We start from the raw sequence: 23,109 nt of genomic DNA on the forward strand, positions 1-23,109 counted from the left end.
TATTGTAAGCTCTTCAGATTTGGCTGAAATCCAATTTGACACCTCCATGCCTCCTTCATCCAGTGCCGATTCAGGGCTTTTTGGGAAAAGAATTCAGCTCAAAGCCTTCTGTATTCTTTGTTACGCTCAAATAATAAGAATTATATTTCAAGTCATCAGAGTTAAGCCATTTACCGTGGATTAGGGAATCAAAGGCTACATTAAGACTGGCCACAGGAATCCCATGGTCCAAAGACCTCCCGTTGAACTGCTGGTGGCGATTTCTCCAGACAGTAAAACGGTATTAAGGTGGTTAGTTGTGGAATGGTTCGGCCACAGCACATAGCCAAGGGGCACTCCACTCAACCTTGGAACATGTTGATTGGTGCATTGCCTAGGCAGGCATTAGTACTATTGTGGTTCACAGTCATGTGCCAGGTGCCCAGTCTGCACAGGTAGTTTTTGTCACTGCCCTGCTGCCCTACTCAGCATTCCTTTGTGTTACGGTGTCTAGGTGATTGTTCCTTTGTGGCTGGCAGAAGTCCGCTGCCCCCCCTCCAGAGCAGAAGTAGGCATCATTGACTGCCATTGTTCCATCTCCTGGTTACTATGGATCCCTCTTCATAGGAGAATACTTTATGATTACTGGAGCACATAGTGACTGCAGCAAACAGCTGCGTCCCGTCTCTTAGACTGATGTCATCTCCACGAGTCCCAGATGGACACACTCAGTGGTCCCCAGGTGTTCTGCAGGTTTGCTTATGTTACAGTCATTACAAATCATAAAGTAATGTGTTTTAACCACTGGTGGATGAGGTGATAAACCAGAACAGGCTTAACTGTTTTTTATCAGGATTTATGTTTTGTCTACTCACGTATGGATTTTATGAGGGGATTCTTTGGGTATGCATTTATTGTCAAGTTTCCAATTTGCTCATTGAGAATGTACATATATGTGGAGTCTCACTGTTCTCTGAAGACTTCTCCACTTATTTCTCTGATGTTGATGGTGCACGTGGTGTCCATTTTGTCAGCTTTGACCAATGTTCCCTCTAAGCTGTGAGTGTGCGTGGGACTGCGGCAAAATCAGCCCGTGCAGAGAAGCACAAGATTGAACTTCACTCAACTTTCTAAAGTTTTCCCTGTTCGTTAACACTATCAACGTTTGCCTTTACTGTGGGAATTGGGATCTAATCAATGCAATATTAACCACTTTCAATGTAACATCCCGAAAACGAAACAAACTATACAAGACTTAGAATTTGTTAGATTTAGATTTAGGTTTTGTTGTAGGCATAGCGTATCGAAGTACGATTCTATTGTATTGACAGGCACTACTCAGGCCTGTACACTCGACAGACCGGTGTGCCATAACCAATCAGAGCTGCAGTAGGCCTACAGTGCTTTCGTAAAGTATTCGGACCCCTTGATGTTTTCCACATTTTGTTACGTTGTAGCCTTATTCAATATTATATATGTTTTATCTCATTAATCTACACACAATACCCCATAATGACAAAGCAAAAACAGGTATTTAGAAAATGTATTAAAAGAAACAAAATATCACATTTACATAAGTATTCAGATCCTTTACTCAGTACTTTGTTGAAACATCTTTGGCAGCAATTACAGCCTCGAGTCTTGAGTATGATGCTACAAGCTTGGCACACCTGTATTTGGGGAGTTTCTCCTATTCTTCTCTTCAGATCCTCTCAAGTTCTGTCAGGTTGGATGGGGAGCGCCGCTGCACAGCTATTTTCAGGTCTCTTGAGATGTTTGATCGGGTTCAAGGCATGGCTCTGGTTGGGCCACTCAATGACATTCAGAGACTTTGTGTTTAGGGACACTCTGAGGGTGAACCGTCCCAGTCTGAGCTCCTGAGTGGTCTGGAGCAGGATTTCATCAAAGATCTCTCTGTACCCTGACTAGTCTCCCAGTGAAAAACATTCCCACAGCATGATGCTGCCACCACCATGCTTCACGGTAGGGATGGTGCCTGGTTTCCTCCAGATGTGACGCTTGGTATTTAGGCCAAAAAGTTCGATCTTGATTTCTCATAGTCTGAGAGTCCTTTAGGTGCCTTTTGGCAAACTCCAAGCGGTGCCTTTTACTGTGGGGTGTCTTCCGTCTGGCCACTCTATCATAAAGGCCTGATTGGTGGAGTGCTACAGAGATGGTTGTCCTTCTGGAAGATTCTCCCATCTCCACAGAGGAACTCTGGAGCTCTGTCAGAGTGAACCTCGGGTCTTGGTCATCTCCCTGAACAAGGCCCTTCTCCCCCGATTACTCATTTCGGCCGGGTTGTCCAGTTCTAGAGGAAGAGTATTGGTTGTTCCAAACTTCTTCCATTTAAGAATGATGGAGGCCACTGTGTTCGTGGGGACCTTCACTGCTGCAGACATTTTTTGGTACCCTTCCCCAGATTTGTGCCTCAACACAATCATGTCTCGGAGCTCTACGGACAATTCCTTCGACCTCATGGCTTGGTTTTTGCTTTTACATGCACTGTCAACTGTGGGACCTTATATAGACAGGTGTGTGCCTTTCGAAATCATGTCCAATCAATTGAATTTACCACAGGTGGACTCGAATCAAGTTGTAGAAACATCTCAAGGATGATCAATGGAAACAGGTTGCACCTGAACTCAATTTTGAATCTTATAACAAAGGGTCTAAATATTTATGTAAATAAGTTATTTCTGTTTTTTATTTTTAATAAATGTGCAAACATTTCAAAAAAACTTTTGCTTTATCGTTATGGGGCATTGTGTGTAGCTTGATGAGGATGTTATTTAATCTATTTTAGAATAAGGCTGTAAAGTAACAACATTTGGGAAAAGGGAAGGTGTATATGGGTTTGTGTCGTTCACTTTGAACTGGACTGTTTTACAGCATGAGCGGTCGCAATTATTATGCACTTGTTTTTAGATCAAAGCGACAGCTGCATGTACAGAGAGGAATACTATTCACCTTTCGGTGAAATTCGCCTTTTTGAATTCAAAATAGGTGACCTATATGATTCTTATAGAGCCGATGAAAAAAGTTTGGGGTGGCTTTGGATCACTACTGACTGTAAGGGAACGAGTGATGCGCGTTTGGAGCAATCTTTCAACCAATCGATCACGTAACAACAGAATGCAGCAGGTGATTGAAGAGAGAAGAGACAACCAATTTGGTAGTTACAGCATCAGTATGCACTATGAAAAGACAGTAGAGAGTGGAAAGGACTATGAAAAGACAGTAGAGAGTGGAAAGGCAGTTTGCCAGTTACAGCAGCCTGTCCCCAGAACGATAACGAAGAGGTAGGTGAGAAGCCTGCCCTCGAAGACGGGGGTGAGAAGGTGATGAAGTGTACTTCATGAGCTGTAACCGAAAAACAGCTGGCATTTGGAAAGTTTGAGGTGAGGGAGAAAGTGTGGTGGAACAATTATTGTTACCATTGTTAAGTATCTTGTTAGCTGGATCGAATTCTCCGTAGGCTAGCCACAGAAATGTTGAGCAACATTAGCCTATTTAAAAATATAACCCCATTTTTCGTGGTATCCAATTGGTCTTGTCCCAACTCCCGTACAGACTCGGGAAGGCGAAGGTCGAGAGCCGTGCGTTCCCCCGAAACACAACTCAGCCAAGCCGCACTGCTTCTTAACACAACGCCCGCTTAACCCGGCAGCCAACCGCACCAATGTGTCGGAGGAAACGCCGTACAACTGGCGACCTACAATATGTGGTTAATTTTCAGAAAGATAGAATTGGGTGAAAATGAGGTTTTAAACAAGTTGATGCCTCTATAGAGGTGAAAGGAACACCACACACTTTCCCTCTTTCTCACTTTTTCAATACAGTGGATAAAAAGGGGTATGCCAGGTGTATTCTCTGCCTGAAATAGATCAATTATGCCAACAAATGGTATCATGCTCTGCTGCTGGCACACTGTAGAACAGATGTCCACAGACAGAAAGTGTACAATGTAATAATGTGCAGTGTAGCCCAAAGATATTGCTTTAGTTGTGTTGAACTTGACAGTAACACTTGTGTGAGTGAGGGGGTTATTACATTTTTTACTCAGTGAACGTTATTTTTGCACACATGTAGCCTTGTGCACTTGATCAATGTCTATGGTGGCCACTATAATAGAGCAAAAATAGAATGCCTGTTTGTTTCATTCTATTTCTACTTTAAGATGGGTTTTTTCCCAAGTGCAATATTTAGATGTGTGTGTGGTCACAAGCATTCTATTATAAAGGCTGTCATGGCTAACTGCAATATTAGTGTATTATTTTTTCTTAAGACTTGAGTGTCATTTGCAGTAAAGTCCAGGCAACAAATAACATTGGATTTTTTTAGCCGTGAGTTAGGTTCACATTAACCACTTTTTATTTTACACACAGAGATTGATCATGTAGATCATATTATTTGTTGTTTAATTAGGTAAAAACTGTTTTTCTCCCCTAGCAGGGATTGTTTTTGCATGTTTCAGTGCAACAAAAAAAGTTGTACCTTTTTGGGCCCTCACCAGTTTGCATCCCTGCATGTAGCCACATGTGCACATTTGTTCATATTATTTGCTAGTTAGTGAGTTATTAGCCCAGTTATATATAATTTGTAGTCAGCAATGTGGGAGTGATTGCTTCCTACAAGAGCACAAAATGTGTACATTTCTAGCCATCTTTGAAAAGCAGGTCAGGTAAAGAGCTTTTTCTATGTCTTAAAGGGCCAGTGTTGTATTTTGAGACAGGCTTGAATAAACTAAGTAGCCAATAGGCAGAGGGTAGCATAATTTGTCTTGTTCTCTGTAATAAATGGGATGGGGAATAAGGATTAATTGTATTTTGTAAAGTGGTTTCTTGCATCAAACAACACAACAAAATGTTCAGTCACCTCCTTATCTGACAGACAAGTGGATAATCAGGTTCATTTGAAGCCCTGCATGTTTTTTTGAAAGTCTCATGGAATGTAGGCCTACATTGAACACAGATTGGCTGCTACTGTAGGCTGAATGATAGAACCGCTATTTCCATGTTGATCAAATGGCCACAGTAGCCTACTTGGCCACTGTTAAAACTGTAAATGAAAGCGGGTACAGCCCCAGTGCTCACAGTAAACACTCGGCAGAAGTTGCACAGCCATTTTACAAGTTTCAAGTTTGAGCTTAGCAGACCTGAAATTTGCTGAGTGCCGAAACATATTCGAGGGAACATTGCCTCTGACCATATCTGGACATTGACTGGCTCAGTTTGGAGACTGAGGTGCACCCTTTTCCCTACACAGTGCACTATATTTGGGTGCCATTGGGGACGCAGCCTGAAAGACAACACTTTGAAAGGTCACATTGACGTGAGCCGAATTGTCCTTTTTCACAAAGTTGCCAATGGGTGAAGAAGGTTAGAGCCAGAGCAAAGATAAAGACCTCTTCTTTAGGGATCGATCGGATCCAATTTTGAGCAGCCAATTAGCATTCAACTCAGTGGTGCCTATTGATTTATATAAACCTGTGGAGAGACAACCGAGCACAGTATGCTACCAGCCTCCAGTGAGCCATCTGACAGAGTTTGACTGACAGGTCCCAACATTGCTTTGCTTTGTGGATTCGCTCCTTGTGGGACTTTATTTAGCATCCTTTTTTTAATTTCATCCATCACACAATTCAGAGTTCAATTGTATTCTGCCATGTAACTTCATTGGATGAACTAGAACTTGACTGTACTACATATCAGGAATATGTGGAATCTATACTTTTTTTTCATGGTCTGGATCCTGGTGATCCTCAAAAGAAATTCTGTGATTGTTAGGGTAAGTGTAGCTATTAAGCCCACTTTCATCTTTGAATTCAAATAGAAAATAAAACAATTCTGCTCTTTAATATGTCAGTCAATTAATCTGGTTGTCATGTCCATAGCAGTTTTTATTCTAATCCAATCAGATGTTTTATTATTAAGTTATTTACAGTTATGTGTAAATTCCCACAAGTGGCATTGTCATATTGTTGTCCTTCATTCATCCAGGTGATTCTGTTTGTTGGTCCACCACCTGTACCTTTGTAATAGAACAGTAGAAAGGGAGATTTGAAACAGTCTTCAGATAGGCTTTAGGAAGTTTAACTAATGAACAAGAATATCAGTACAGCAAATGTGAATCGGGTTTCAGATATTTCATTGAAACTTGTGTGTGTGTTATGGTCTTTGTGCATGGCTTCTTATCCACAGAGGTCAGTTTTTTTTATAACCAAGTAATAATACACCTGATTTAACTATTCACGTCTTAATTGAAGTCTATGATTAGTTGAATCAGGTGTGTACTGGTTGGCAAGAACAAAAGCCTAAATCCACATTGGTCTGTGTGGATAATATTGGACACCCCCCTGTTATGAGTGCTACTTTCATGATGAATAGTAATTATCAGTTTATTTTACTGAATTTAGGTGAAGATTAATATAATCACATTTTATATAAATGTCAGTATGTACGTTTTTAAAATTAGGTGGGCTTATTTGGAACACCTATGGGCTTTCCGTACCAATTATGCTCAGTCCAGACTTTTCTCATATTTTATCAAATATTTATTTAAGAATTTAAGTAAAGTCATAAAACCTGATGTGAGAGATCAGTCTTTCATTTTATCTTAACTTTTCAAACAGAAATTAGGACAGTATATGTTAGAAATGTCTAGACTTAAATTTCGGTGGGCTTAATAGGTACACTTAACTTAATTATTTCTAATAACATTGATATTGAGTCCTTCCATACATGTAGTTTGTCTGTATTGCTTGGCCAGCATTCTGGGGGATGTAGGCAGTGAAATGCAGGGCTCCAGTGAAGTTTGTGTGCTCTGGTCTGCTTTAAAGCTCTTTTGAATTCTGCTATGTGCCCTGCAGTATCTGCAGTGTCTTCTGCCTGCACCACACTAACAGGTCAGATCTAAGTCTCTGTGCCCGCGAGGGGAGCAACTTACTCCTCATATACTCTGTCATGTCTTACAGTGGGATAAATAAACGCGTTTGTGTTTGGTAACAAAATAACAGGGGGGAAAAACAGATTTATGCAGGCTGTTACATCCTCATTAGTTTATTTATTTTCTTCATAACAATCAGATTGCTCGCCATGCAGCCAGCGACAACCAGCGAGGTATCGAGCGCAATCTGTTTACTTGGTTACGTGCCACAATCTGTGTATAAGTGACTTTGATTTCCATTTTGCACTTAGTCAATTCCAGCTCAGGGCATTTTGACATGGCGGGTCAGAGAGGGATTTGAGTTGGGAGATGCCAAGAGGCTTCTGGAGGCATTAAGCCTATACTAGAGCCTACTAACTAACACTGGGTGTGTGTCCCAATAGGCACCTTATTCCTCCTATACACAGTTGAAGTCGGAAGTTTACATAACTTAGGTTGGAGTCATTAAAACTTGTTTTTCAATTACTCCACAAATTTCTTGTTAACAAACTATAGGTTTGGCAAGTCGGTTAGGGCATCTACTTTGTGCATGACAGCTTCTGATAGGCTAATTGACATCATTTGAGTCAATTGGAGGTGTACCTGTGGATGTATTTAAAGGCCTACCTTCAAACTCAGTGCCTCTTTGTTTGACATCATGGGAAAATCAAAAGAAATCATCCAAGACCTCCACAAGTCTGGTTCATCTTTGGGAGCAATTTCCAAACGCCTGAAGGTACCACGTTCATCTGTACAAACAATAGTACACAAGTATAAACACCATGGGACCACGCAGCCGTCATACCGCTCTGAAAGGAGACACGTTCTGTCTCCTAGAGATGAACGTACTTTGGTGCGAAAAGTGCAAATCAATCCCAGAACAACAGCAAAGGACCTTGTGAAGATGCTGGAGGAAACAGGTACAAAGGTATCTATATTCACAGTAAAATGAGTCCTTTAGCGACATAACTTGAAAGGCCACACAGCAAGGAAGAAGCCACTGCTCCAAAACTGCCATACAAAAGCCAGACTATGGTTTGCAACTGCACCTGGGAACAAAGATCGTACTTTTTGGAGAAATGTCCTATGGTCTGATGAAACAAGAATAGAACTGTTTGGCCATAATGACCATCGTTATGTTTGGAGGAAAAGGGGGAGGCTTGCAAGCCGAAGAACACCATCCCAACTGTGAAGCACGGGGGTGGCAGCATCATGTTGTGGGGGCACTTTGCTGCAGGAGGAACTGATGCACTTCACAAAATAGATGGCATCATGAGGGAGAAACATTATGTGGATATATTGAAGCAACATCTCAAGACATCAGTCAGGAAGTTCAAGCTTGGTCGCAAATGGGTTTTCCAAATGGACAATGACCCCAAGCATACTTCCAAAGTTGTGGCAAAATGGCTTAAGGACAACAAAGTCACGGTATTAGAGTGGCCATCACAAAGCCCTGACCTCAATCCCATAGAAAATGTGTGGGCAGGACTGAAAAAGGGTGTATGAGCAAGGAGGCCTACAAACCTGGCTCAGTTACGCCAGCTCTGTCAGGAGGAATGGGCCAAAATTCACCCAACTTATTGTGGGAAGCTTGTGGAAGGCTACCCGAAACGTTTGACCCAAGTTTAACAATTTAAAGGCAATGCTACCAAATACTAATTGAGTGTATGTAAACTGCTGACCCACTGGGATTGTGATGAAAAAAATGTCATCTGAAATAAATCATTCTCTCTACTATTATTCTGACATGTCACATTCGTAAAATAAAAGTGGTGATCCTAACTGACCTAAGACAGGGAATTTTTACTTGGATTAAATGTCAGGAATTGTGAAAAACTGAGTTTGTATGTATTTGGCTAAAGTGTATGTAAACTTCCAACTTCAAATGTACACTAGTACACTACTTTTAACAAAACCCCTATGGCCATGTGGCACCCTGTTCCCTACTTTTGAGAATAGGATTGCCATTTGGGATGTACACAAGTACTGGGGAGTGGTGCAACGATGTTCACAGAGCTCGCAACTCAGCTGACCCCCCCCCCCCATCCTACTCCGAGCAGGAGACAAAGAACAGAGGGATTCAAAGGGCAAAGCTGCACAAAAAATAACCGATTTTCATCAGAAAGGAACCTGTCACATCTGTGGAGCTTCAAAGCTGCTCCCAACATATTCATACATAATATCACATCAACCAGGAATGGTCTGCTGCTGGAATAAGAAGAGGAGAGAGAGAGAGACTGACTATTGGCACACTATAATATGTTGGGGCTTGAAAGAACAAATAAAGAAACATGACTTTACAGCATTACATTTTGAGTATTTTTCTTCTCTTACGTTAGAGAGGATTGGCCATTTTTGTGTAGTGGGAAATGGTGCAGCCTTCGAGGATCTCTGTCACAGGCGAAAATGTAAGAGCATCTAATGGCACAGTGCATCTGTTACACTGCCTCCTTGGTTTTAGCACTAACAGACTGCTGCGAATATCTGTGTTGCAGCTTTGTATAAAGGGATACCAATTCCAATGGGTCTACTGAGAGCACGAAAGGGGTGGAGGGAGAGAGGTAGAGAAGGGAGAGATGGGATGGTAATCTCACTGCAGTCCACGAATGTCAGCATGGGGCTTGAATGATGCGCTAGAGCTGGATCGCCGCGCAGACTTTCAACTTAACTTCTCTCTCCCTCCCTCCATCTCTTCTACTGTCCCCCTCCTTTCTGCCATCTCTCACTCCTCTCTTCCTTACATCATTCACTGCGGTTCACACTACCCTCTTCCTCCTCTCTCCCGGTGCCCTGGTTTTGGCTCTTTCTTTTCTCTATCCCTCTTTCACTTTCTCTCTCCCTCCTCTCCCTCTCTGTATATACTGTATATCTCTCTCTCTCACTTTCTTTCTCCATCTCCCCCTCTCACCCTCCCCTCTCTCTCTGTGTGACAGCAGTACAGGGAGGATCATTGATTAATTCCTCTGTGAGTCCGGCTGCCTAGTGCAAACTGTAATCAGCCAGGAGAGCAGCTCTCATCACATTCCCGCCTTTCATTTCTTCTTTGGTTTATTCACCCACTTTTTCTCCTCCGCTTGCTAAAAATCTGTGTGAGAGGTGGGTAGAGGGAACATTCTAATAAAGCACCTGTATTCATTTTGCACGGAGCGCTGCTAATGCTGTGGATGTTGTGAGGTAGGGAGAGGGAGAGAGAGCAGTGCCTGTGGACTGCCAAGCCCAGTCACCAGTTGAATGCGGCCAGTGTGCCTGTACATGGATGGGAGCGCTGGGGCAGAAGATTCACTTGGGTACTCTGGTGAGCATCCAGCCCACTGGGGAGAATAATTCTCTGGAGCTTTTCCACAAAGGGCCTCCGCCCTGCCTGCCTTTCAGCCTGCCTGCTCCATGCCGGGAGTGTTTTTAAATACCTGCTGCTGTCCTGCCCAGCTCTCTGGCTCTGCTGCCGCTGACCGACTGTAAGTAGCTACTTCAACCTCTAGTGTGGTAATACCGGTGGGGGCCCACTGCCCAGCACTAACAGGTTGGCACTGTTGGGAGCATTGAGCTCAAGTGCAACAAACGTTTTAACATTCTGGCTGCATTGTGTGAAGTGATTTCTCACCGTGCATGCTGAATTAAAGTTATGCTATCTCAGACTTGAGCTCTCATTTATTCTCATTTTAGAGCTGAAGTAAAATTCACATCATCAGCCTTGTGAAAAGTGAAACATAAAAGTGGCTGATCGTTGAGTTTTATTTTTGCCTATTAAAGTTCTATTGATTCCTATTAAAGTTATATTGATGCCTATTAAAGTTCTGTTGATGCGCGCTGCCTTCCCTGCGGGTTCCTAATTAGGAGAACATTCCTCCAAGTAAGTTGGAGAAGAGAGTCGCATACTGTCCTGTCTGTCCTCCCAGCTCAGCTGAGGCAGATGGAGTAGAGAGAGAGAGGAGGGCTTTGATTTTTCCTGTTAAAGGGACAATCTAGAATTGGTACATCCATTTAGCTGTTTAGCAAAAAAAAAGTGGTGTCTTTTCCGCATTGTTGTTGTTCCTTTAAACATGACAGCCAGGTCTCCATGGTGATTTCATTGTTGCCAGGAACACCGAAGACCTTGTTTAACGTTGTCTGTCTTTGTCTGCATGTTGCTAGAGGATGCCGGCTCAGACGGTAGGTAGAGTTTGAGGTTGAATTTTATATAACAAACTGCTAGTGTTTATTATCACTTCTCATTCTGATCCAATGACAGGAATTGTTTGCAGTCATTCTTCCTTCATCATGGCTGTTTCTTCTCCTGCTGCTATAGGCTGCATGTTCTGTGAGTTCTCTCTGTAATGCTGCTGTAGCCTACTGTATGTTTTCATGCAGTAATCCCTGTAGTAAGGCTGGCTTTAGTGAGTAAATGTGTCTGTTGGCTCTGTGTTGTGTTCCTGACATCCATATTAATTTGCTGAGTCCCAAGTGGCACAATATTCCCTATAAAGTGAACTACTTTTCACCAGATGCACTATGGGCCCTGGTCTAAAGTATTGCACAATAAAAGGAATAGCGAGGCATTTGGGATGCGAGGCATTTGGATATTGCTCACCACCTGTCGGCTGTACTGTACCTGGCTGCCCAGTGCCCACACCACCTCCAGGGAACTGCCAATGCCAGGGTCCACTGCTCCGGCCAAACTCCCGTTCACTTTCCTCTGCCTGAAATCCTGCCATCGTCACCCTGGATCTGTGTCCCCTCTTCTTCTCTCTACTCCTCTTTTCTCTCTCTCAGCGTATTCCGGACAAACCCTGGATTAGAATTTACGACTTATTGACATGATTTCCCCTGTGACATGTTTGTCATCACTGGTTTTAGCTGGTGATCATTGTCTGTTCAGAGTAATCTGATCATGTGCATTCACCTAATAAAGGCTGAACTGCGAATCACGTCATAATTTTCGTGAAAAACACATGATCTCATAGTTTTCTCTCTCTCTCTCTCTCTGTAGCCACCAGTTCCACCAAGCTGGAAGACCTGAGCTATCTTGATGAACAGCGTAATACTCCCCTGCGGACGTCCATTCGGCTGCCCTGGCATAACACAGGTGGGAGGGCACCACAAGACTCCAAAGGTACTGTTAAACAGCATGTACACCTAGACTATGTCCTAAATGGTACCCCATTCCCTATATAGTTCACTTCTTTTGATCAGGGCCCTTTGTAGTGCACTATATAATAGGGAATAGGGTGCCATTTGGATCACAGCCATACAATAACTAGCTATTCTCCGGGATAGAACAAGAGCCAGCACAGTGGACACCAGAATTATAAACAAAACATAGGGAAAATGTAAACCTATTCCATAGAACACAGAGCAGCATATGCTACATGGACAAAAATATGTTTATTAATATGGAGTTGGTCCCCCCTTTGCTGCTGCTACTATTTAACCCGGCAGGGTAGCCTAATGGTTAGAGTGTTGGACTAGTAACCGGAAGTTCAAACCCCCGAGCTGACAAGGTACAAATCTGTTGTTCTGCCCCTGAACAGGCAGTTAACAAACTGTTCCTAGGCTGTCATTGAAAATAAGAATTTGTTCTTAACTGACTTGCCTAGTTAAATAAAGGTAAAAAAAAACTCTTTTAAAACCCTCTCAGTTTTCTCTACCGCTGTCAGTATAGAGTTGTTAGACTTATGTAAAATGTCCCTCTGGACAGACAGAGATTTTTGCAACAGTCCACATTTATGAGCATTATGTGTTTGGCTTTCATTAGACACTGTAAGCAGTCTAATAGAAGCATTCATGTTTGTTAAATTGCAAACCTTTGCCATCCACCTCCATGATTTCCATTTAAATGCAGTTGAGCAGCTTCTCCAACTAAACTGCTATTCCCAGAGCTCAGTAGACAGAGGGGACTGGTGGTTGTCGGTTAGTACGGCTAGTACTGATTTGTCTCTCTTATGCAGTCAAGGTGTGTGGGAGAGAGAAATAATCAGTTCTGAAGCTAGCTGCCCTGTTGAAGATGACTTACAAATGGTCCAAGCCAATGGAGCTAGCTGGTCATAGCTCAGACTAAGAGATGGAGAGAGAGAAAGAGAGAGAAAGAAAGACAGAGAGAGAGAGCGAGAGAGAGAGGGAAAATACAGAGAGAGGGGGGAGAGATAGAGAGGGCAATGATGAAGAGAGAGAGAGAGAGCTACAGAGGAAAAATAGCCCATTCTTTCTCTAGCTGTGCGGTGGACACTGACTGCAGTCCAGGCATCTCCTCTACTCCCCCTCAACAGCCCTGAGAAGAGTGTTTGGCCTGCAGCAGGTGTTTATTGCCTGGTTGACAGTCAGCACTTATCACACTGCAACCGCCGTAGACAGACAGATGGACAGACGGACAGTATGATCAACTGATATTAATGTTCCTCAAATGGTTTGTGAACGAATGGTGTGACAATGAGACACACAAAGACGGTTCAGATGATTACAGGAGAAAAATGTGGTATTTTCAATCTGATTATCCTGGATGATACTCCGGCAAAATGACGCAATATGATACCATGTTTAACATTTCTGTGGATTGCAAACCTGATACATACACACGCCACGGCAAGATCAAACGTGCACATCCAGATGAGAGATCAATTAGAATGCGGAGGCCAAGCTTTCAGAGAAAACAGATGAAAGATGTGTAAGGTAAACAGTACAGGTGTAAACGGTGTTTCAGATGGAGACGTTCCCTAATCAGTGACTGGCTTGGCTTCACGCCAGCTAGGGAATAAATGTCTGTCTATTTATTCACTCTCACGCCTAGCTAAATGTATGATTCATTATATATGCCCTCTTTTCTTATGAACTTTCAGTTGGTAAATGTTTGTCTTTTATTTGGTTTCTTCTAGCACGCTTCGCTCCCTACAAGACGGTGGACATCATGCTCAAGCCGCTGCTGTTCGAGGTGCCCAGCATCACCACAGACTCTGTGTTTGTGGGCCGCGATTGGCTCTTCCAGCAGCTGGAGGACGTTCTGAAGGGCGACGGTTGCGAGGAGAGCCGCGGCGCCGTGGTTGTGGGCAATGTGGGCTTCGGCAAGACGGCCATCATCTCCCGCCTGGTGGCGCTCAGCTGTCACGGTGGCCGCATGCGGCAGATCGCCTCTAACAGTCCCAGCTCATCGCCCAAAAGTAAGAAATAACCCGTAGTTACGTTTCAAATGGTACCCTATTCCCTATTTAGTGCACTCCTTTTGACCAGGGCCCAGGACACATCCACAGTCACGTACTGCCTGGACCAAATGTGACCTAATCCTCCTCATCATCATCATTCATGTTGGGTGCTCTCGTGTAAATAGACATGTCAGGGACTTACAGAAAGGAGATTAGACTGTGGGCTGAAATAATGTATGGTTAAATCCATCGACATGTACAGTAGTGACATGAAATGTCCAGGAACTATGTAGCCCAACACGTCAATCATCCAGGTTCTGACAGGAAGTGATACAGATAGGTATAAAGTTTTCACTTGGCAGAAAAAAATATGTACTCTATCGTTCAAAAGTTTCGGGTCACTTTGAAATGTCCTTGTTTTTGAAAGAAAAGAAGAAAAAAAATTGCCCTTTAAAATAACATCAAATTGATCAGAAATACAGTGTAGACATTGTTAATGTTGTAAATGACAATTGTAGCTGGAAAAGGCAGATTTTTTTATGGAATATCTACATAGGCGTACAGAGGCCCATTATCAGCAACCATCACTCCTGTGTTCCAATGACATGTTGTGTTAGCTAATCCAAGTTTATAATTTTAAAAGGCTAATTGATCATTAGAAAACCTTTTTGTAATTATGTTAGCACAGCTGAAAACTGTTATCCTGATTAAAGAATAAATAAAACTGGCCTTCTTTAGACTAGTTGAGTATCTGGAGCATCAGCATTTGTGGGTTTGATTGCAGGCTCAAAATGGCCAGAAACAAATACATTCTTCTGAAACTGGTCAGTCTATTCTTGTTCTGTGAAATTAAGGCTATTCCATGTGAGAAATTACCAAGAAACTGAAGATCTCGTACAACGCTGTGTACTACTCCCTTCACAGAACAGCGCAAACTGGTTCTAATAGAAAGAGGAGTGGGAGGCCCCGGTGCACAACTAAGCAAGAGGACAAGTACATTAGAGTGTCTAGTTTGAGAAACAGACGCCTCACAAGTCCTCAACTGGCAGCTTCATTAAATAGTACCCGCAAAACACCAGTCTCAATGTCAACCGTGAAGAGGCGACTCTGGGATGCTGGCCTTCTAGGCAGAGTGGCAAAGAAAAAGCCATATTTCAGACTGGCCAATAAAAATAAAATATTAAAATGGGCAAAAGAACACAGGCACTGGACAAAGGAACTCTTCCTAGAAGGCCAACATCCCGGAGTCGCCTCTTCATTGTTGACGTTGAGACTGGTGTTTTGCGGGTACTATTTAATGAAGCTGTCCAGCTACAATTGTCATTTACAACATTAACGTTGTCTACACTGTATTTCTGATCAATTTGATGTTATTTTAATGTCCAAAAAAGGTGCTTTTCTTTTAAAAACAAGGACATTTCTAAGTGACCCCAAACTTTTGAACGGTAGTGTAATTGTAATGCTACAGACTACTGTATGTTTCTGAATACAGAAGGGCACAGCCTTGGTTGCATTGATGTCATTTCTATGCTTTCTCGAGTTGGTAAATGCTGAATACTATATGCTATGCATAAGTCACAATCTCACAAGGTTATTCTGTACGAATGAAAATACATTTTCATTGTGAGAGTAAGAACTGATTTGTCAAACAATGAAAAGTTATCAGCTAAGTCCCAAACAGCAGCCAATTCCCTATATAGTGTGCTGCTTTTGACGAGTAAAAAGTAGTGCACTATTGGAATAGGGTGCCATTTAGGATGCTGCCATGGTTGCACCTGAATAGTCTTTACAGTGAGTCTTCCTGTTGATGGACGACCCTGCTTCCCTCCCGCTCTTCCTTTTAGATGGTGGGGACCCCCAGAGCACCGACCTCCCCCTCAGCCAGCCCCCTCAGCCCACCCCTCCACCCAGCGCCACCAACACCATGCGGAACAACAGCTGTCCCGGCACCCCTGAGGTCCAGAGACGCAAGGAGGAGGCCGTCAAACGCCTGGCCACCAAGGTACTGGAGGCTCACATTGCCAGATCACAGTTCATAGCCCAACCCAACAATTGGGAATGTTGTTGCTGTGACTTTCTTTGTCCCAGATCACCTATAGAGCTCTGGTCAAAAGTAGCACTATATAGGGAATATGGTGCAATTTGGGACATACCCTTTGAGATTATAAAATGACTTCTGGTCTCTTTTTTAAGTTGTTATTCTGTAAGTTTGCATGGAAATGTATTTATTACACATAATGGCTTTGGGGCATTGTGTCATTTCACCGGTCAGGTTCAAAGTAGACATTTTGTTACTGTGAAGTGCATCTTGGTGCTCAGAATAGCAAGAAGGCAACGAGAGTGTCTATACCTTAACACTAGAACCGCTAAAGCAGTCATTTTGACTGCTCATAAATATTATTTATTCATTATTTTTTAAGTCATGTCCGTGCCCCCCCCGTCCTTGTCTTTTCCTAAATAAGTCTATATAACACAGTCAGTGTTAGAATCTTAATATCACAAACATGACTGTTTTATGGTTTTCCCCCGTTGCCCTCCTTCTCCCAAGAGTAAGGCCAGCTCTGCTCCACTCCTTCTTCCGATAGTTGAAAGTGCCCAGAGCTGATAATCACCCCAATAATTGCTTTGAATCGGAACCTAAACTATACTGAAACTAATTTCACACATATAACAAAAGATTAAATAAATTAAGTAAAAGTATGATGGGGAGAAAGAGGGAGAATGGGTGAGATGATGAGCGAGGGGAAGCGAACAATGCATAATTATATAATCAACTATTTTAAATTAAGATCAGGGTGGCCCATTCTATTGTATTGATCCATGCTAATTATAATCTTAAAATGGTAGTGTTTCAGAAAGTATTCACACCCCTTGACTTTTTCCACATTTTGTTGTGTTATAGCAGGAATTTAAAATGGATTAAAATGCGATTTTTTTTGTCACTGGCCTACCTACACATAATAACCCATAGTGTCAAAGAGGAATGATGTTTTTCACATTTTTACAAATTAATTAAAAATAAAAAGCTGAATTATCTTCAGTCAATATGTATTCAAGTTTGGAAGTATGCTTGGGTCATTGTCCATTTGGAAGACCCATTTGCGACCAAGCTTTAACTTCCTGGCTGATGTCTTGAGATGTTGCTTCAATATATCCACATACAGTGCCTTGCGAAAGTATTCGGCCCCCTTGAACTTTGCGACCTTTTGCCACATTTCAGGCTTCAAACATAAAGATATAAAACTGTATTTTTTTGTGAAGAATCAACAACAAGTGGGACACAATCATGAAGTGGAACGACATTTATTGGATATTTCAAACTTTTTTAACAAATCAAAAGCTGAAAAATTGGGCGTGCAAAATTATTCATCCCCCTTAAGTTAATACTTTGTAGCGCCACCTTTTGCTGCGATTACAGCTGTAAGTCGCTTGGGGTATGTCTCTATCAGTTTTGCACATCGAGAGACTGACATTTTTTCCCATTCCTCCTTGCAAAACAGCTCAAGCTCAGTGAGGTTGGATGGAGAGCATTTGTGAACAGCAGTTTTCAGTTCTTTCCACAGATTCTCGATTGGATTCAGGTCTGGACTTTGACTTGGCCATTCTAACACCTGGATATGTTTATTTTTGAACCATTCCATTGTAGATTTTGCTTTATGTTTTGGATCATTGTCTTGTTGGAAGACAAATCTCCATCCCAGTCTCAGGTCTTTTGCAGACTCCATCAGGTTTTCTTCCAGAATGGTCCTGTATTGGTCCATCCATCTTCCCATCAATTTGAACCATCTTCCCTGTCCCTGCTGAAGAAAAGCAGGCCCAAACCATGATGCTGCCACCACCATGTTTGACAGTGGGGATGGTGTGTTCAGTGTGATGAGCTGTGTTGCTTTTACGCCAAACATAACGTTTTGCATTGTTGCCAAAAAGTTCAATTTTGGTTTCATCTGACCAGAGCACCTTCTTCCACATGTTTGGTGTGTCTCCCAGGTGGCTTGTGGCAAACTGTAAACGACACTTTTTATGGATATCTTTAAGAAATGGCTTTCTTCTTGCCACTTTTCCATAAAGGCCAGATTTGTGCAATATACGACTGATTGTTGTCCTATGGACAGAGTCTCCCACCTCAGCTGTAGATCTCTGCAGTTCATCCAGAGTGATCATGGGCCTCTTGGCTGCATCTCTGATCAGTCTTCTCCTTGTATGAGCTGAAAGTTTAGAGGGACGGCCAGGTCTTGGTAGATTTGCAGTGGTCTGATACTCCTTCCATTTCAATATTATCGCTTGCACAGTGCTCCTTGGGATGTTTAAAGCTTGGGAAATCTTTTTGTATCCAAATCCGGCTTTAAACTTCTTCACAACAGTATCTCGGACCTGCCTGGTGTGTTCCTTGTTCTTCATGATGCTCTCTGCGCTTTTAACGGACCTCTGAGACTATCACAGTGCAGGTGCATTTATACGGAGACTTGATTACACACAGGTGGATTGTATTTATCATCATTAGTCATTTAGGTCAACATTGGATCATTCAGAGATCCTCCCTGAACTTCTGGAAAGAGTTTGCTGCACTGAAAGTAAAGGGGCTGAATAATTTTGCACGCCCAATTTTTCAGTTTTTGATTTGTTAAAAAAGTTTGAAATATCCAATGAATGTCGTTCCACTTCATGATTGTGTCCCACTTGTTGTTGATTCTTCACAAAAAAATACAGTTTTATATCTTTATGTTTGAAGCCTGAAATGTGGCAAAAGGTCGCAAAGTTCAAGGGGGCCGAATACTTTCGCAAGGCACTGTAAGTTTTCACATAACTTTCCTCATGATGCCATCTACTTTGTCAAGTGCACCAGTCCCTCCTGCAGCAAAGCACCCACACAACATGATGCTGCCACCCCCGTGCTTCACAGTTGGATGGTGTTCTTCGGCTTGCAAACCTCCCTCTTTTTCCTCCAAACATAACGATGGTCATTATGGCCAAACAGTTCTATTTTTGTTTCATCAGACCAGAGGACATTTCTCCAAAAAAGTACGGTTTTTGTCCCCATGTGCTTGTTGCAATGCGTAGTCTGGCTTTTTTATGGCGGTTTTGGAGTAGTGGCTTCTTCCTCGCTGAGTGGCCTTTCAGGTTATGTCGATATAGGACTCGTTTTACTGTGGATATCGATACTTTTGTACCTGTTTCCTCCAGCATCTTCACAAGGTCTTTTGCTCTTGTTCTGGGATTGATTTGCACTTTTCGCAAACAAAGTACGTTCATCTCTAGGAGACAGAACGTGTCTCCTTCCAGAGCGGTATGACGGCTGTGTGGTCCCATGGTGTTTGTACTTGTGTACTATTGTCTGTACTATTGATTGTACAGATGAACGTGGTACCTTCAGGCGTTTGGAAATTGCTCCCAAGGATGAACCAGACTTGTGTAGATCTACAATTTTTTTTCTGAGGTCTTGATTTCTTTTGACTTTCCCATGATGTCAAGCAAAGACGCACTGAGTTTCAAGGTAGGCCTTGAAATACATCTGCAGGTACACCTTCAATTGACTCAAATGATATCAATTAGCCTATCAGAAGCTTCTAAAGCCATGACATAATTTTCTGGAATTTTCCAAGCTGTTGAAAGGCACAGCCAACTTAGTGCATGTAAACTTTTGACCCCCTGGAATTGTGATACAGTGAATTATAAGTGAAATTATTTATCTGTAAACAATTGTTGGAAAAATTACACAAACCATATGTCCTAACCGACTTGCCAAAACTATAGTTTGTTAACAAGATATTTGTGGAGTGATTGAAAAACAAGTCTTAACGACTCCAACCTAAGTTATGTTAACTTCCGACCTCAACTGTATGTTCAGGAGTAAAAATGTGCGTAACACCATCACCGACTGGCCTTTCAGCCTGTAAGTACCTGCTAGGGAACGTTGCCACATATCAACCCGCAAGGTGCGCAACTATAAGCACCAAGGCTTGTTAAATAGTGAAGAATCAATTGTATAGCATGATTTGCATGAATAAATATTTGTGGAAATGCACAGTATATCCATGTAGAAATTTAACAACAGTATTTTTATTTTTAGATAGAGTCAAGGATATGTTTTTTATAAATATGCAAATTCCTAGTGAAAATGTAGGCCTAAATCCAATTCTTGACACTTCCAACCGATGACTCATCAATATTCTAACTGTCTAGTAAATACATTTCATATATGCTATCTGAAGAATAATAATTTAGTGGTGTTTTTAAAGGTCTTAGGTAACATTAGAAAACCATAAAACTATTATTACAAAGAACATAATTTCATTTTTATTAGTTTATGTTACTCTAGGCTATAAGTAATAACGAAAAACCACTAGTTCGTCCATCACAAAGACTTCCGTAATAATTTAGTTTTGTCAGGTCTAAAGAAACATTGCGGAAATAAGAACATGTATTTAAAAGAAAACAGAATAGTGAATTTGGCAATTTGCTGAACACATGGATTGTGCAGATGGAAAAAGTGACATTTGGAAATAGAATTGCACCTCTGAATTTTGAGAGTTATTTGACAAATGTAAGTGTCATAGAAACTGCAGAATATGCTCTTTTTGATACTATATAGAAATCAAAATGTTTTACCTGCATGTGACTCTGAAGGACGATTTGATTAACTGATGATCCTTTCCTTGCATCTGTCATTTCCAAGCTATGCCCATCTCTTCATGTACAATTTGACAACTGATAATATTGTCACTCATTAGACTATTGTCAATTTAATCTAGTCTATATTCTAACTCTTATGTGTGAAATTAGTTTAGGTGTAGTTTCGATGGGCCGCTGTGCTGGCTGACTGACATTGTTTGCTTCCCTGCGCTCATCAACTTGGATAGTCAAGGATATGTTTTGCATTATTCTAAAGGCCTACTGCATGTTTTCGTAGCATGTTTTCGTTTCCCTTACAATAAATGTGATTAAAAACTGTCCCATAACGGCTTATTTTTACAAAGTAAAACTTAAAACAGAATGGTATCAACCCGCAAGGTGCGTGTTCAAGTTACTAACATGTGCACCAACGATGATAAATAGGTATAACACAAACTCATCATTATACTATTGTTGTTCATAATTAAATCAATATCTTCTCCCTCCTTACCATTTAGTTAGGCCTCATTTAAATTTGATTCTAAAGTAATGTGCACAATTATCTCCTTTCATCCATTTGTCATTCATTCAGTGGGCTGGCATCGTTTGCTGGCATCGTTTGCTTCCCTTCAAGTCCCTTCTCATCAATTAGGATAGAGTCAAGATATGTTTTGCGTTATTCTAAAGGCCTACTGCAACACTATGTTATAGTAAATAAAACAATCCCATATCAGCTTATTTTTACAAAGTCAAACAAAAGGAAAATATATCAACCCGCAAGTCAAATTATTTGCTATAAACATGAGCGCCAAAGCTGACAAATAGGCATAACAAACTCATCATTACACTATTGTCTTTCTAAATTAAATCAACCTCTTCACCTTCCTTGTCATTCAGCTAGGCCTAATTTAAATCAAATTGTGAAGTAACCTGCACAATTATCTCCCATTCATCCATTTGTCATTCAGTGAGGCGAGAGAGGCGCATTAGCACCTGGCTTGGTACCAACATCCTACAGCGCATTTGTCTTGGCCCATTAAGGTGGTACTAGGTGTGGAAACAACAGGTAAAAGAGCTCTAAATACTTTTCAGTTTGGCATTTAAAGATTCTGACAACTGAGCAATGTAAAATGCAAACATTTAGTAAAAGTCAGGGAAGGTGCAGGAGGTAGCTTTTTCTTTTGCCTTTATGTTTTATTTACAAATCAAACATCAGTAGCCGTTGACCTATGGCGGTTTTAGTGTTAACAAGTCACATAAGTTGCACTCTGTGTGCAATAATAGTTTTTTACATGATTTTGAATGACTACCTCATCTCTACTCCACACATGCAATTATATGTAAGGTCCCGCAGGAGAGCAGTGAATTTCAAACACAGATTCAACAACAAACACCAGGGATGTTTTCCAATGCCTCGCAAAGAAGGGCACCCATTAGTACAGTAGATGGGTAAAAAAAGCAGACCTTGAATATCCCCTTGATCACGGTGGTTATTAATTACACATTGGATAGTGTATCAATACACCAAGTCACTACAAAGATACAGGCGTCCTTCCTAACTCAGTTGCCGGAGAGGAAGGAAACTGCTCAGGGATTTCACCATGAGGCCAATGGCGACTTTAAAACAGTTACAGAGTTTAATGGCTGTGATAGTTGAAAACTGAGGATGGATCAACAACATTGTAGTTTACTCCACAATACTAATCTAATTGACAGAGTGAAAATATTTTCCTGAATAGAACAAAGTGATATGTTTGGGGCAAATACAATACAACACATTGCCACTCTCCGTATTTGCAAGCGTAGTGGTGGCTGCATAAATGTTATGCTTGTAATCGTTAAGGACTGGGGAGTTTTTCAGGATAAAATATAAATAGAATGGAGCCAAGCACCGGCAAAACTCTAGAGGAAACCCTGGTTAATTCGGCTTGCCACCAGACACTGGGAGATTAATTCACCTTTCAGCATGAGAATAACCTAAAACACAAGGCCAAGTCTACACTGGAGTTGCTTACCAAGAAGACAGTGAATGTTACTGAATAGCCAATTTACAGTTTTGACTTAAATCTTCTTGAAAATCTATAGCAAGACCTGAAAATGGTTGTCTAGCAATGATCAACAACCAATTTGACATAACTTGAAGAATTTTGACTAATGGGCAAATGTTGCACAATCCAAGTCTGGAAAGCTCGTAGAGACCTACCCTGAAAAACTCACAGCTGTAATCGCTGCCAAAGGTGCTTCTACAAAGTATTGACTCAGGGGTGTGAATACTTATGAAAATGTGTTATTTCTGTATTTCATTTTCAATAAATTTGCAAACATTTTTACAAACATGTTATTACTTTCTCATAATGGGGTGTTGTGTGTAGATGGGGGGAAAACGATCTAATACATTGTGAATTCATGGCTGAGGAATAATTGAAGGGGTATGAATACTTTCTGGAGGCACTGTGTGCACCCTATATCAGTCCACTGAATCAAA

At 41.6% G+C, this 23,109-nt stretch overlaps 1 protein-coding gene across 8 annotated transcripts in view; it reads left to right on the forward strand.

Annotated features, from left to right (window-relative positions):
• The window catches only part of LOC110520058 (protein TANC1), a 285,120-nt gene that overhangs the window by 187,910 nt on the left and 74,101 nt on the right, over positions 1–23,109 (forward strand). For all 8 annotated transcript variants that reach the window (XM_021597049.3, XM_021597043.3, XM_021597046.3 and 5 more), the window contains 3 exons: positions 11,873–11,995; positions 13,752–14,033; positions 15,860–16,017. In XM_021597049.3, coding sequence (XP_021452724.3) covers positions 11,873–11,995; positions 13,752–14,033; positions 15,860–16,017 — 563 coding nt within the window. The remainder of the gene's footprint in view (positions 1–11,872; positions 11,996–13,751; positions 14,034–15,859; positions 16,018–23,109) is intronic.

The sequence above is a fragment of the Oncorhynchus mykiss genome, chromosome 3 (assembly GCF_057628025.1).
Source record: "Oncorhynchus mykiss isolate SJ-2025 chromosome 3, ASM5762802v1, whole genome shotgun sequence".
Taxonomy (NCBI): Eukaryota; Metazoa; Chordata; class Actinopteri; order Salmoniformes; family Salmonidae; genus Oncorhynchus; species Oncorhynchus mykiss.